At 38.3% G+C, this 16506-nt stretch overlaps 1 protein-coding gene across 1 annotated transcript in view; it reads left to right on the forward strand.

The window, feature by feature from the left end:
* gclc (glutamate-cysteine ligase, catalytic subunit) overlaps positions 1 to 15244 on the forward strand; it is a 37091-nt gene extending 21847 nt beyond the window's left edge. Inside the window, exons 9-16 of the mRNA XM_084391451.1 lie at positions 1221 to 1359; positions 3826 to 3938; positions 4971 to 5063; positions 8801 to 8905; positions 9126 to 9207; positions 10248 to 10360; positions 11127 to 11247; positions 14158 to 15244. Coding sequence (XP_084247577.1) covers positions 1221 to 1359; positions 3826 to 3938; positions 4971 to 5063; positions 8801 to 8905; positions 9126 to 9207; positions 10248 to 10360; positions 11127 to 11247; positions 14158 to 14339 — 948 coding nt within the window. The 3' untranslated portion in view covers positions 14340 to 15244. The remainder of the gene's footprint in view (positions 1 to 1220; positions 1360 to 3825; positions 3939 to 4970; positions 5064 to 8800; positions 8906 to 9125; positions 9208 to 10247; positions 10361 to 11126; positions 11248 to 14157) is intronic.
* The last annotated feature ends 1262 nt before the right edge of the window (positions 15245 to 16506 follow it).

Here is a 16506-nt window from a genome sequence, read left to right on the forward strand (position 1 = left end):
TAGAGTCCATTCCCCGTGTTTACCTCGAAGGTAACGTTACATACAATAGCCGCATTAGCTGTTAGCTGCTATTTGTTAACCACAGTAGAGCAATAAAAACACAGTCTTACCTTTTCAATTTCTGGCAAGTCCCTGATGGTTGGGATGGCACCTTTTCCCAAACGGAGCTTCGAGGCCAAGTTCGCCTGATACTGCCCCAAATTTGTAAAAGATTCCGGTGTAAAATGTTTAGCACACACACCTAACGATACGCCACTTGAAAGAGTTGTTGGGACAGCGTCATTAAAAATGAATTTCATCCACTGTTCCCTGATAGTTTCGTCCGTTTTTGTTAGATAAAACACATTTGCATGTTGTTTGTGGCAGTCACCCACAGAGCATCTCAGGTGTGCTCTCGATTTCTCCATCTTTCTCGAGTCAACTAAACTGAATCTGAGGGGGAGAGGGGGAGAGGGGCGGGCTTCCCGCGGCATAGGTTTGCGGTGTCCATATTTGGTATATCCTCCCCCGTCTTGACGTCAAGAGGGGGAAGAAATCAAAATCTCGTTTTTTCGTGCGCGTGCACGTGGCCTATTTTACAAACCCTGAGGTAAACAAACGCTTCACTTTTAAATATCGGCTTCCCGGCCAGTGTATAATCATTATGCAATCATAACATACATTGATTCTCGTGGAAAAGTGAAATTTCTACATTATGACTCCTTTAAACTGGCGGTTATGGTAAGGGGCGGGACATTTCCCAAACACACTCGAAGCGCTCGACCAGTCACAACACACTGATCCAGCCGACCAATCAGAGCACAGTGTGCTTTTCAGAAGGAGGGGCTTCATAGAGACAGGAAGTAAACAGAGCGTTACTGACAGACTGGGAAGAGAGGAGCCGCAACAATGGAGAATATGAGGAAAATAATCAACATTCAAGCAGGAAAACCTGTTCTAGTAGAGCCTGAAAACAACATCAAGGCTTTGTTAGGGGTTGTTAACGTTGCGTCTAAAAATGTGTCGTTCCTCCATCTTGACTGAGCTTTCAGTGTTGTTATGGAAAGGCTGAAGCTGATTGGTTGGTTCTTGTCTGAAAAGTTGGGATTTTTTCTATCATTCTATCATGAATGCGCTCGTCACACATCTACATTTAGAAGGACGAACTTGAGCGCACCAAAAATGTGATGTGAACATAATATGGCCTCTCTAAAATGAATTCTCTATCTGTTTCTTTGCAGCCGCTGAAAAACAACAAATTCAAGATCAATAAATCCAGGTATGATTCGATTGACAGCTACCTCTCCTGCTGCGGCGAGAAATACAACGACATCGAGCTGACCATCGATGAGGAGATCAACAAACAGCTCCTCGATGCAGGTGAACACACACACTGACACCCGTCTGCATCGACCTCAGTGAAGACTTTCCTCACTTCTGTGTCCTGTTGACGAGAGCAAATGTAGACGGCATCTTAGGGGCTTTCGCACCGGAGGACCTTTTCATAGTTCCTCGAACTATTGAGTGGAAGTTCCCGGTTATCGGCACGTTTGCACCGCAGGAACTAGGAGAGTTTAGTTGTAGGAACTCCTTATGGGGGAAATAAATGAGCTCATACTTCAGAGTCTGTCTAAAGTAACCAGCACTATAGGATCTACAGCAGGGGTGGGCAAACTACGGCCCGCGGGCCACATACGGCCCGTTAGGCTGTTTAATCCGGCCCGTCGAGTATTTAAAAAATTGTCTAAAGATCGCATTCATTTTGCCTTTTTCTTGCAATACTTTGCGTTATATATATATATATTGCGTTGCATATATTTGACAATCGGAATATCAGATATTTCATGCCATAGCTAGCAAATGTAAAAAAGGAAAAATGACATAAAAGCAGATCATCATTCATTCAGCGCTGTTGTGGCTGCGGTGTGTCACGTAACAAGCTAGACGCGTCACCATGGAAACCAAACAGACAGCAACTTAAGCGCATAGACTTGGTGCACGTTAATGTTTATTTCTTTTTTTGAAAACTCACAGAGAAAAAAATGTTCGGTAACCGCTTGCACACGTTTAGCTTTTCCTTTGATTTGTCTGCTATTTAGTTTTGCTACTCTGGATTTGTGGATGTATCCTCCTTTATCGCCCGGCTTTCGACTAACGTTACGCTCCCCTGTCTGCCATGTACAGAACCCGGTTTTGTTCATTAAATGTTCTGATCTGCCTTTGCTTTTTATGTTTTATTTTATTATACTTAAAACAAATTTGTATAATCGTTTATTTCGTTTTTTTCCCCACAAATGTATGACTTTTGGAAGTGCAAATTGATTGCCATTCAGTTTTAATAAAGTTGAATTAACGTAACCTTCTGTCATTTTTACTCTTCTAAGTGTACACTTACGTGTTTTGTTTCTAATTTACGGTTAAGCCCATTAAATAATAATAAGGATAAACAATATTTAAAAAGTATAGGCTATAATTATAAAACATCTAATTAAAAATTAACCTCAAAACATAACATGCTAAATGGGGGATATCTAGCATAAAAAATGTATTGTCAGAATGTCGTCTCTCAGTTGTTGAATTTCGCGCAGACGTTGCCACAACGTAAATGTGTTTGCTCAGCCCGATCTCATGAAAGTTCGAATACCATGAATTGTATTTGTAGTTCTTATGAAACGCAGTTTTCGCGTGCATATGATACGCACTTAAAGGGATAGTTCGCCCAAAAATTAAAATTCGGTCATCATTTACTCACCCTCAAGTTGTTTCAAACCTGTATGAATTTCTTTTTTCTGCTGAACACAAAATAATATATTTTGAAAAATGTCGGTAACCAAACAGTTGATGGACCCCATTGACTTCCATAGTATTTTTTTTTTTCTACTATGGAAGTAAATGGGGTCCATCAACTGTTTGGTTACTGACATTTTTCAAAATATCTTTCAAATTATTTCAAATATTTTTTAGAAATTGCACTCCGCACCCCTAATCCTAACTACTGGGTTTACAGTGCGCAGCATATGCACGCAAAAAATATATATTTTTGGCGTATAAATGGTACGAGAAATGTAATTCGTGGTATATATGCACTTTCATGAGATCGTGTTTCATAATCTGCTACTGGGCCGGCCCTCTGTCAAATTTTAAAACCCAGTGTGGCCCTTGAGCCAAAAAGTTTGCCCACCCCTGATCTACAGTGACGTTAGTGTTCGCTGATTGGCCAAAAGCACGTGAAACACCAGCACCCGCCATTAAAAAAAAGCTGTGTAAACCCACAGATTATAGCCTATATATTTACTCCAGAAACTAACTCTATGAACATGTAAAACAGTGATAGATGGAGCTCTTGACTTTTACGCTGAGGAGAAACCCCAACACAACTTCGAGGAGACCAAGAGAAATATTATGTATTTCTGCTCAGCAACACTGGACATCAACCACACGGCACACGCTAATACCTTTTCATTACTGTCTACTTTCTATGTATAACAGTGTCTAATAACATATCAGACAGGAGTGTTAGACAGATCGTAAACTAATGAACACGGAGAGTGCGAGCGCTGTGTGTTCAGTCGTTCTCAGCGACGTCAAAATAAAAGTCACAACAACAAGCGAGACTCACGTCACTTCAGAGTTCCTACTGGCGGTGCGAACGCAACCAGGGAAACGTTCCTAAAGGAACCATTAGTTCTCGGGGAAACTCCCTGGAGGCTCGTTCCTAGGACTACCCGGAGCGAAAGCCCCTGATGTGTTCGGTGTGCGGCTCTCGATGCAGACGGTGTGAAGCGGGTCTGTGCTCTCGTCAGCTCTGTTCAGTGTGTTCAAGCGCTGTGTTTTGCACTGTTGCAGGCATTGACAAACTGCTGGCCCAGCACATCGCACACCTCTTCATCCGAGACCCGCTGTCGCTCTTCCAGGAGAAGATTCACTTGGACGATGAGAACGAATCGGACCACTTCGAGGTATTTAAAGGAGTAGTTCACTTCAGAATTAAAATTTCCTGATGATTTTCTCTACCCCACGTCATCCAAGATGTTCATGTCTTTCTTTCTTCAGTCGAAAAGAAATGAAGGTTTTTGAGGAAAACGTTCCAGGATGTTCCTCCATATAGTGTCTTCAATGGGGTCCAACAGGTCGAAGGTCCAAATGTGAGTTTCAGTGCAGCTTCAAAGTCTCGACACGATCCAGCCGAGGAATAAGAGTCTTATCTAGACAGACCAGCGGACATTTTATAACAAATATATACTTTTTAACCACAAATGCTGGTCTTGCACTAGCTGTGATGCGCCACACATTACGTAATCAGGTTGAAAGGTCAAGCGTGACGTAGGCGTAAGAACAGACCCAGTGTTTACAAAGCGAACGTGCAAAGACTAAACCAAACGCTATTTACCAAAATAATTTAAATAAATAAAATGTTGGACGATGTTGGACGATTTTGAAGTTGGAGGAGAAAATGAGATGGAGTTTTTCGCCCTACTCTACGTCACGCGTGACCTTTCAACCTGATTACGTAATGCGTGAAGTCGTGGATGTGCATGATGAGCATTTGTGGTCAAAAGTATATAAATGTTTATTTTGTTCTAAAATGTCCACTGGTTCGTCTAGATAAGACTCTTATTCCTCGGCTGGATCGTGTCGAGACTTTGAAGCTGCACTGAAACTCACATTTGGACCTTCGACCTGTTGGACCCCATTGAAGTCACTATATGGAGAAACATCCTGGAATGTTTTCCTCAAAAACCTTCATTTCTTTTCAACTGAAGAAAGAAAGACATCTTGGATGACGTGGGGGAGAGTAAATCATCAGGACATTATAACTCTGAAGTGAACTACTCCTTTAAAATGAACATCTGATGTTTACTGTTCTAGCAAATTGATCAACATTAACAAACAAGAAATGTTAATATTAGGCCAATGTTTGCCACATAGTTGGAACAATTTGTTCATATAGCATGTGAAAATGAACTATGGTTTTATTTTGCATGTTACAGAATCTTCAGTCGACCAACTGGCAGACAATGAGGTTCAAGCCCCCCCCTCCGAACTCTGACATCGGGTGGAGAGTCGAGTTTCGGCCCATGGAGGTATTAAACACACACCTGTCTGTGCGCCAAACCATGCTAGCCGACGCGACTCCTCTTAGCTAAGCTTAGACGTATACAGGATGCGGTGTGTGTGTGTGTGTGTGTGTGGGGGGAATGTTTTTGAAACATTTTTTTTTATTCATGAGAATAAACCACGAACCACTGAGTATTTCATGCACCTGTTAATGTAACATTTCGTTAGCCTCATAGCATAGTTGCCTAAGTCATATTTCAATGTTTTTGGAAACCAAGACAAGTTTTGCAGCAGTGGTAGGACAGTAAAGTTAGGCAGATATCACAATTTGGCCAAAAAATGACTTGGTCAGTTATGCTATGAGGCTAACGATTTATAGAATAACTATTAGTGAAGCAATATCAGACCATGGAATATTTTAATCCATTTTTACGTTTTAGTTTATCAAGTAGAGCCAGATTTCACTCTAATGCAGTGTTTCCCAACCACTATTTTGGTAGTATGTTGTCAGGTGTGCCGTGGAAAATTATCAAATTCACAAAAAATATTTAAAAATAAATGCTACAAATAAATGTATTGTGTTATCATCCCCAGCAACATCATACTTATTGTGTTTCTACTAGGGCTGGGAATCGAGTAAAAAAAATTAACGAATTAATCGCACAATTTGCTGTGATTAATCGCAATTAATCGCATTTCCCCCAAGCTTGTAATCATCAATATTTAAATGTAAAATCACTCATTAAATTAAACACACATAAAAAGGAGAAAAAAAGAAAAATGTCCACACAAATTGGACAGAAAATAGCCCTATATTAAGGCGAGACACGGCAGGCAAAAACATCGTTTTTTTTTTACTGGTCAATTTTGAGATTTGGGGATATTTGTCTTCAATAACATGTCTTCTTTCAGACTTGTGTTGAAAAAAAGTCCGAAATACACATTTAGGTCTTTATTTTATTACACTTTGTCTGTTTGCGTCTGTAGATTTCTCATAAATTCAACAAAAGTTGGCGTTCTTAATCAACGTGCTGCTCCGCGATCTCTGCCGTCAGCCTGTCATCAGAAGCACCGTTAGGAAGCTCTCTCTGTTGTGTACAATCCTGTCGGATCCAAATATGGTCATTTCCTTTCTATCAGCAACCAATCGTGAAAGTAAAAGGGCTGAATGCGCAATCTCATTGGCTGATGAAAAATCTTTAAAGCCCGTTTTCTCAAAATGACTTTTCTCTCATACTCCAAGGACGAAATCTCCACTTCAGTAGCACCTATATACACCAAGCTTTCCAGACTTGTACCTAGTTATATTATGAAGACATTTACAGAGGGATTTGTAAATATATTATTCCTAGCCTGATTTATATAACATTTTATTCCAAAAAACATGGCGAAAATCATTTTTTTAAGGCTATTGACAGTATTTTCTGATTTACAGGATAACAAAAGTAGATATCCATAAATCCCTCTGTAATTTTTTTCCCATCTAATATGTGAACACAATGAAAAAATAATTTTTAACCTGGCTTTATCCAATACTCAGATATCGTTTTTTAAAATATATGCAAATTAGTGCATATTTGATTAGATATTGCCTGATTTGCATATTTAAACATTCAATTACAGAAAACTTGTAATACATTTTTTTCTCATCTTAATGTAGGTAATCAACTGGGAAAGTTTCATGGTGATATCTGCTAGTTAAAAAATTTACCCTATTCACCTGTAGTGTCTCGCCTTAAAATATTAAACATCAATATATCAATATATTATTCTTCATTCAGTTCTATGCAACATACTCAGATTTGACAGATTTATTTTTTGACTAATTATCAAAGTAAAGTATAGTCATACAAAGCTATTATTACCAGAGCATGTGATCAGAGCAGGTCATTTGACCAATTTGCCCATTTATCATGGCTATAGCAGCTCAGCAAACAGAATCTACTACTGAGAAATTACACGTTATTTGAGCGGACTTTGCTTTTCCAGTGCGTGATCGCTACATGACTGGAGCGTCTGGGCCGTGAACGACAGAGCAGAACGCGCAGCGCAAACACGGAGCGGAACATTGAGCAGAGAGCGCAGCGCGCCCACACACACACACACACACACGGAACAAAGAGAACGGTGCACACGGAGCGGAACATTGAGCAGAGAGCGCAGCGCGCCGACACACACACACACACACACGGAACAAAGAGAACGGCGCACACACGGAGCGGAAAAGACACGCTCGTGAAGTTACTAAACAAGCTGCGCGAGAATGAAACCTGATCGCCGAACACGGAGGGGCGGGACGGCATATTTTCAGCCTTTTCAATAGCAGTCGCAACAGGAAGTCATTAAAACGAGGCAAAAAAAAAAAGGTGTTGCGTCAATTGCACTTTTTTTTTTTCTTTTTTTTTGGTGCGTTAAACATCTCAAATTAATCGCAAAGATTAACGCGTTAATTCCCCCAGCCCTAGTTTCTACCTGACTTAAGCTTGAGTTTCACATTAAATGCGAGTACTACTTTTAATATAGCCTAATATCAAGATTTATATGCCATTTGAAGCAATGCATGTTTGTGCAGCTTTGTTATATTTTTATATAGCGTGCCACTGGATTTGGGAAACACTGCTCTAATGCCTTGTCCTTTTCTCATCGCTCTTACACATTATAAACCTCTGAACCTCTCGTTGGTTTCATATTGGATTACATAATTGATTTCTATTTAAATTGGTTATTTAAATTTCACATTTCAAGCTTTCTATGTAATTCTTACGGTGAATGAGGCTTGTATACAGAAAGTTTCGGTTCTGATTTTTGTGACGCGCTCCAGAAAGGAGACGATGACGGCATAAAGCTTGTTTGTGTGTGCTTGTTTTTTCTTTATTTTACAAAAGCATTACGTTTCCCCCCCCATCAGTCTGTTATAATTCATAAATCAAAAAGTAAACATTTAGACATTGACAAGAATGCAGTCAAATTTAAAAAATAAAACCATTTATTGTCTTATTTTTTAATAAAGATAATATGGAACTGGTAATATATTATTAAATAAAGCTAATAGATGTATACATCCAAGTGCAGTGTGTTGTATTCGTGTTTTCTTGATGTAATAAAATACATCATCAGCCGGCAGGTCCGGTGCACTATACAATGCGTACATTTTTGAACTCTATTTACAAAAGTGTAAAAACACAGGAATTTTGACCACGTAATCATTCGGTCGATTGTGGTGCGCGCCGATGATGAAGAGTGACAGTCCCCGGCAGACTGTAGACGGTAGTTCATCGTTAACTTCAGGCACTGCCGCCTCAGCTCTGATTGGTTCTGTTCACCAGCTGGGGTGGGACTCACGTTTTGTTGTTATAATGAGAGTATAAAAATAAAAAGATACCCTTTACAGTTTCTAATGATGTCTTCCTCTAATATGTACGACAAAAAAACGACGGAGTATTTTAAGTTCTCTCCACTGTTATGAGGAAAACAGTCCCAGCGTGTTCGTCGAAACATGCCAATATTAAAACCCGATTACAGAACAGAGCGTATCGCCACTCGGCCGGCTGTGCCAAAACACTTATTTATGAGCTTCAATATTTCATACCAAATGCAATAGCACAACATGCTGTCAACACAGACTCCATCCATCCATCCAGAAATATGACATGACATGATCTTGACCGATATTGTGAAATTCACCCTATTGTATGTGAAATTTTTGGGTTTGTTTTGAAATGCATAATTACGTAACACCAATTTTATTTTATTTTTTTTACAGGTCCAACTGACAGATTTTGAGAACTCTGCTTATGTCGTATTCATCGTTCTTCTCACCCGTGTGATCTTGTCCTATAAGCTGGATTTCCTCATTCCATTATCAAAGGTGTGTGTGTGTGTGTGTGTGTGTGTGTGTGTGTGTGTGTGTGTGTGTGTGTGTGTGTGTGTTTTACACGTTTAGCATTTTAACTGATTTATGCACAGCAGAAAAGTGTGATTCTAGGCATGATTTTAACTGGCAGAGATACTGAGCATGTTCTTAAAAGTAGAAATCTGCATGCAAGACATGTGTATTTTTGTAATTTTTTGCAACTCTTCTGGTTTAGGTCGATGAAAATATGAAAGTTGCCCAGAAGCGAAATGCCGTGCAAGAAGGCATGTTTTATTTTCGGAAGGACGTCTTTAAAGGTTAGTTGACGGTAAAGTTAAACGGAGGTCATTATCATTTATATCAGTGTTATAAAGGCACAACTGAACTCATGTGACATTAGTGACAGTGCATGCTGGGTCCACGTTTACTGTATATTAAGTGTCTTTAACTACTATGAACACATTTAAATGAATTATATGCTTCAGTGCACTTGTGTACATACAAGTACAATATAAAAACATGTATTTAACATTATCTGCATGTAGTTAATTTCTGTAACGACATCTATAATTACATAGTGATGGGAAGTCTGATTCTCTTCCGTGAACTGGTTCTTTCGGACAGTTTGTTTCAATGAACTGGTTAAAAAAAAAAAAACCCTGATTCACCAGTTCGTTTACATAATCACACCAATGATGTCACATATACGCAATTCTGTTATTAAAGCGCCTAATAATGAAGTGAAATGCTGATGTTTTACATGTCTAAAGCATATATGTGACCCTGGATCACGTCACCAGTCTCGAGTCGCACGGGTATATCTGTGGCAATAGCCGACAATACGTTGTATGGGTCAAAATTATCCATTTTTCTTTTATGCCAAAAATCATTAGGATATTAAGTAAAGATCATGTTCCATGAAGATATTTTGCACATTTCCTACCGTAAAGATATAAAACATTTATTTTTGTGAGTGAATGCGGCACAATCGCCAACATAAATGAACAACTTTAAAGGAGATTTTCTCAATGTTCCCTCAGATTCCAGATTTTCTATAGTTGTATCTCAGCCAAATATTGTCTATCCTAACAAACCATACATCAGTGGAAATATTATTTATTCAGCTTTCAGATGATGCATAAATATCAATTTCAAAATATTGACCCATGTGACTGTTTTTGTGGTCCAGGGTCACATATAGTGAATAAGCTAGTCTTAATCAGAATCGCACGCATTTTCTCCTGAACCCCCAGAACCCCCCACAGCCGTTTACTTCAGAAACATGTCAGCTTGTTCACCTCTCGTGAGTTTGCAGGTCTGAGTTAAAGAATTAATGCATGATTGTGATTATCTCCAGGCTGTAACCCAGTGTTGGACCCGCCGTCCGCGGCTCAGAACGGGGTGGAGAGCGACGCCAGTGACGGGGAAGAGTTCACACTGATGAGCATCGACACCATCATCAACGGGAAGGTGTGTGTTTCTCTGCTCTCCAACCGTTTTTAAGGGGGTGGTTGATTATGATTTGACTTTTCTAACTGTAGTTAGTGTGTAATGTTGCTGTTTGAGCATAAACAACATCTGCAAAGTTACGGCGCTCAAAGTTCAGAGCAAAGGGAGATATTTTTTATTTTAGTGACATCACCAACCCTAGAATTTACATAAACCCCGCCCCCTGAACACGATTTATAGATTATCATGACAGAATATGCTAATCAGTGACTAGAAGATAACTACACATCAGCTTCATAAATTCATCAACTAACCATTCAGAAATGTCCTGTTGCTTCTACATGTTGTCACTTCTTCTTGAGTCTCTCCATCTTTCTGACTCCGGTTTGAACATAAAAGGCTAAACATTTTTTAAATGTTCAGAGTGTGTGTGTGTGTGTGTGTGTGTGTGTGTGTGTGTGAGGTAAAAGGACACGAGCTCTTGAAGCTCCGCCCCCTGTGCTGGGAGCAGCAGCTCATTTGCATTTAAAGCGACAAACACAAAATGAGGAGTTTTTGCTCACCCTCAAAAAGTGACAATTTTAACATGCTATATAAAAATATCTGTGGGGTATTTTGAGCTAAAACTTCACACACACTCTGGGGAGATTCATCAGAGACTTATTTTACATCTTGTGAAAAGGGCATTATAGCACCCCTTTAAGTGTGTTCCTCTGTTTGATGTGTGTGTGTGTGTTTCACTCATCTTTAAGTGTGTTCTTCTGTTTGATGTGTGTGTTGTGTTCAGGAAGGGGTGTTTCACGGGCTGATCCCGATGTTGAACAGCTACCTGGAGAACATGGAGGTGGACGTCGACACGCGGTGCACGATCCTCAACTATCTGAAACTCATTAAGAAGCGCGCCTCTGGTATGCACATGTTAATTACAGTGCAGTGTTTCCACAATCAATGCAGGTTGTGTTATAGATGGTTTCAGTTCTGTGTGCTATCCATTTAGAGTTTTTAACTTGTGCTGATTTATTTATTTAAGATAGTGTGTTTTTAGTTTTTTTTCAACCACTGTTTTAGTTTTTTCTGTACAATCATGTGTAGTTTCTAACGGTTAAAGGGGTTCTGAACTGCTGGCAAAATGGGCTTTCAATAAAACTTGACTGCCTGTCCACCTTATTCCTGCACCCCATGATGCTTTGTGTGAATTATGGGTGTAACTTCCGTTAAGCTGTAAACAATCAGTTAAAGGCTCGCTCTATAAACACGTTTAAAGTGTCACAATGAGATGACATTAATCTACTCACCCTTCAGCCATCCAACATTAAAAGGACATTTAAAAGTGTAAAAGCATCAACAAGTGATTTCAACAGATCAAATCACCCGCGAGTCTTTCCACAGCAATAACGGATATATACTGTATATCTGTATTATGTAACTTATGTTGCGTTAATCAAAAATGTTCATTAACTTCAGCATTACGTGACTCTATTTCAAAGTGATTTCCGTCATTTTGTCAGATTATAAATTGCATTTACCTGTGAAAACAAACCTGGAAACAGACGTGAGGATTTGAGGAGAATAACGAGAGATTCTTTGTGCATTCCAGTGAATTATTAATGGAATATATCATAAATTAAATTCGGGAGAACAGTCCACAAATGTGCAGGATATGTTGACCTTTTTCATACTTTTACAGCGGATTGTAAAGGGAAAAAAGAAAATAATCACGAGGAAAAGAAGCAGCGACTGAAAAGAGCTCTTGCTGTAGATATTGATAGATTGTTATAACATTTAAAATACCAAGTATAACGTTATTCTCACGATGTCTGAAAATAAATCATGAAGGGAAACTGACAGCGCATCCGGTCAAACTGACGATCAGCTTTATTTGTAAGCTTTAACCGTATGAAAATGATTCGTTTCATCCTTTTTGAATGGAAGTTCCCCAAACCGGAAGTGCCTCCCATAATTCAACACGCAGTGAGATCGTCAGGAATAAGGTGGATAGAGTAGAAAGGCGGAAAAAATTGGGAAAAGGCTGTTGTTTTCCCTTTTTAAAATCAAATCAGTCAAATATCGCCTTGCTTTAGTAGGAAATACTTCTTAGCAAACACTCACTATAGTCATTTTAGAGCAGTATCGTTCCCGGGTGCAAGAACTCTGAGTAAATGTTTAGCAGCGAGTTACGTTCAGTTTCAGTGAAGATCACTAAAGGTTGCAAATCATCATAAATACGGGAAAAAAAACCTGTTTCTAGTCAACATTTCAAACTGGACGATCACAAACAGTGTTTTAGTCCAAACGGAGGGAAAACTGGCAGACCCTGCTGTTCTCATGCAAGTCAACAGTGTCATCATCCAGCGGACTTTAGCTGACACATAAACATGCATTTCTCGGCCCAGTAACACAGAGAACGAGTGAACGTTGTTCATCTACATATACTACCGACTAGCATTGTCGTACTTTTGTTGTAATATCTTACACACAGAACAAGGGAGGCTATATTTGAAGCGTTAAACTACATTTCCCAAAAAAAAAAAAAAAAAAAAACGTAAATAGAACAATCCAGATAAATAAAAAATAATAAAATAAGAACAAATAAACAAATTGTAAACGATAGCACAAATAAATACAACCGAATTAAGAGTGAACTGAAATAAGCACGGCTAAACTACTCGCTGAGAAGAACTACAGTAATGAAAGTAATCAAACGCTGGACACTTTTCATTGTAAAAGTAATTTAGTCTTTTTTTTTTATTTGACAACACTACTACTGACATTGTACACTACCGTTCAAGAGTTTGGGGTCAGTAAGGTTTTTAAAAGAAGTCTCTTCTGCTCACCAAGGCTGCATTTATTTGATTAAAAATACAAACAAAAACAGTAATATTGTGAAATATTATTACAGTGTAAAACAGCTGTTTTCTATGTGAATATACAGTAAAGTGTAATTTATTCCTGTGATCAAAGCTGAATTTTCAGCATCATTACTCCAGTCTTCAGTGTCACATGATCCTTCAGAAATCAGTATAATATGATGATTTGATGCTCATTTATGATTATTAATGTTGAAAACAGTTTTTTACATTTGTATTTCATGATGCTTTGATGAATAGAAAGTTCAAAAGAACAGCATTTATCTAAAATCTAAAGCTTTTGTAACATTAAACACCACCGTTCAGAAGTTTGGGGTCAGTAAGAATTTGAATTTTATTTTTGGGGGAAAGAAATAAAATAAATCAATACTTTTATTCATCAAGGATGAGTTAAACTGATCAAAAGTTACAGTAAAGACATTTATAATGTTAGAAAATATTCTATTTCAAATAAATGCTGTTCTTTTGAACTTTCTATTCATCAAAGAATTCTGATTCTTTTACACACAACTGTTTTCAATATTGATAATAATCATAAATGTTTCTTGATCATCAAATCATCATGTTATACTGATTTCTGAAGGATCATGTGACACTGAAGACTGGAGTAATGATGCTGAAAATTCAGCTTTGATCACAGGAACAAATTACACTTTAAAATATATTAAAATAGAAAACAGTCATTTTAAATTGTCATAATATTTCACAATATTACTGTTTTTTTTTTTTTTTTTTTTATCAAATAAATGCAGCCTTGGTGAGCAGAAGAGACTTCTTTTAAAAACATAAAAAATCTTACTGACCCCAAACTTTTGAACGGTAGTGTACATATATTCTTATTGTACTTTAAGAATGACACACTTCAGATAAACTAGTGATAATTTTTTTTGCAGATTGATTATTTGGATGATTTTGCTCATATTCGCTTTGACGTTGTTGTGTTTTTCTCAGGTGAGCTGATGACTATGGCGAAGTGGATGAGGGAGTTTGTGTCCAAACATCCTCAGTACAAGCAGGACAGCGTCATTACAGACAAGATCAACTACGACCTGCTGCACAAGTGCGACCGAATCGCCAAGGGGGAGGAGAAGTGTCCCGAGCTGATCGGAGAGCCGGTGAACCGGGGGAAATAAAGCCTGCAAATCCTTTATATATATATATATAAACAGCTCCTTTGCATGAGAGCGAAAGACCAAGTATGTGACAGCAGTCCTGGAAAAAAACTAAAACTTCTATTTAAAACAGCATGTGTTGATTGCTGAGGTCAGCCAAAGGTTTGTGGAATTTGTAAATAGCAGATTTTTTTATTATTCGCAAATTATTTTAATAGCTTAAACAGATCCATGATGCAATTGTACCCGAATGTGTACATATTTCACTCCGGTCTGAGTGTGTGGGAGATTATGTAAATGTAGCAAACACTAAAATTGTACATTAGTAATATTTTCAGTGTCGAAATGTAAATACTGTACTTCATCAGGCATTAACAAGTGTACTTTCTTTCTTTTTTATTTTTATGGATGAAACTGTTGATTCTTCTTCTTTTACTAAACGCATGTAGGAGGCCGTAGAAGTGTGCAGTGCGTTGTGTTTTTCACTAACTGTGTCGGATCATTTTATTGTTTGACATTTACATCATCTTGGTTGAGGTTTTGCGGTTGTGTTGAGCTCTGTCCACCACTAGAGGGCGCGGAGGGTCTTTTTTTTAATACAGTAATGGATAAATGAATTTAGATTAACATTATACTGTAGTTTGTTAGCTTTAATATCTGTATATGTCTTGAAATAAAGTGATTCCTGTACATATTTCAGCTTATTGAGTGGCCAACAATGCCTTTTCTAGACCTATCATTCAAGCCTTGTATCTGCAATTCTTTCAATGCTTTTAAATGGAATATAAATCAATGCATTAAATCATTAGCAGTCGCTGACAGTGTCTGCCAGCTGTCGATGCCATGGAAGCAATAAAAGCTGAACATATATTAAGACTTTTTGCTGTGCAACTTATCAATGAACAAATTAAACATTGTGTAAAACACTGCGTTACTGATGTCGGTTTTATTTACAGTTGTACGAGCACTGCAAGAGCCAGTCCCTGTTCACACTGTTCTGCCTTACATTATTACTGTAACTATTCCTTACATTTCAGTCAAATCTAAATCCTCAGGGACGGGCCTGAAGGAAGGCTGTATTATATAAGCTCTCTTAATAACGTTCCCATGTCAGGATGTTGATCGTGAGAATTGACTGTTGTGGATTGTGTGAAATAATAATAATAATAATAATTATATCGTATTGAGCGAGAGAGCAATAAATAAGAGGCCGAGTGCACTTACAACTTTACATAATCACACATCACCATCTAAACTAAGACAACAACTGCAGGATAACCCAGTTTCTACTAGATAGGCTACACGCTACATAACACACATGAAATCAAAATTAGTTTTTTGGCTTTTAGTATGAATATGTTAGCCTTACTGTTTGTTCAAAAATCATATTTAGATGATTCATTCAGAACTTCGTTTCACTTTCTGCCAATATGGATCAGTGATTTTGATGACATCGATGCACTTCAGCTTCTCATTAGATATTCTGTCCAATCAAATGCTCTCTAGAATCTGAAGCTCCGCCCCCTACATTATAAACAGACGCTGCAGCTGAAATTGGTTATTTGTTCACATATTTACTGTTTTATACGTGGTGAATAACACATAGCGCACTATATAGGGGATAGGGAACGATTCAGACAGTGTAAATATGCTTTCCATTGGTGCGAATGAAGTCTGGTTTGTCGTTAGTGTCACGTGAACCTCCACAGCTTCGGTCCAGAGACACGACACACAGAGCGGATCATATGAGCGAGTCGCAGAACAGAAAGCGTATCAGACCCGTTTGAGTTCTGCACAGAATGCTGTATTATAAAGAGATATGGAGGAGATTAGGAGGAAACTGCGGCTTTAATGAACTCAACAGCTCTGGCTGAACTGTGATATAAACTAAACGCTATTGGCTGTTTAAAAAAAGGGGAGGGGCTGTTCGATATGCCCCGCCCTGTCTTCCTGTTTCAGTGGAAATTACGTCAACACACTGAATAATGCTGTCAGTTTCAAAGCACTTCACTGGGACTTTAAGAGGATGTTCAAAATATTGTGTGCTAAATAATAGGACTTTGTATCTCTGCATCATAAAGAATCAGCACACTGAACTATGGCCAGACCAGAGATCACTTATATGTAGGCTATGACCGTCTTTTAATGCTTACCGACATTTTTGTTCAACAAAATACCATAAACATTC

Source organism: Rutilus rutilus (genome assembly GCF_951802725.1).
Source record: "Rutilus rutilus genome assembly, chromosome: 20".
In the NCBI taxonomy this organism is placed as follows: domain Eukaryota; kingdom Metazoa; phylum Chordata; class Actinopteri; order Cypriniformes; family Leuciscidae; genus Rutilus; species Rutilus rutilus.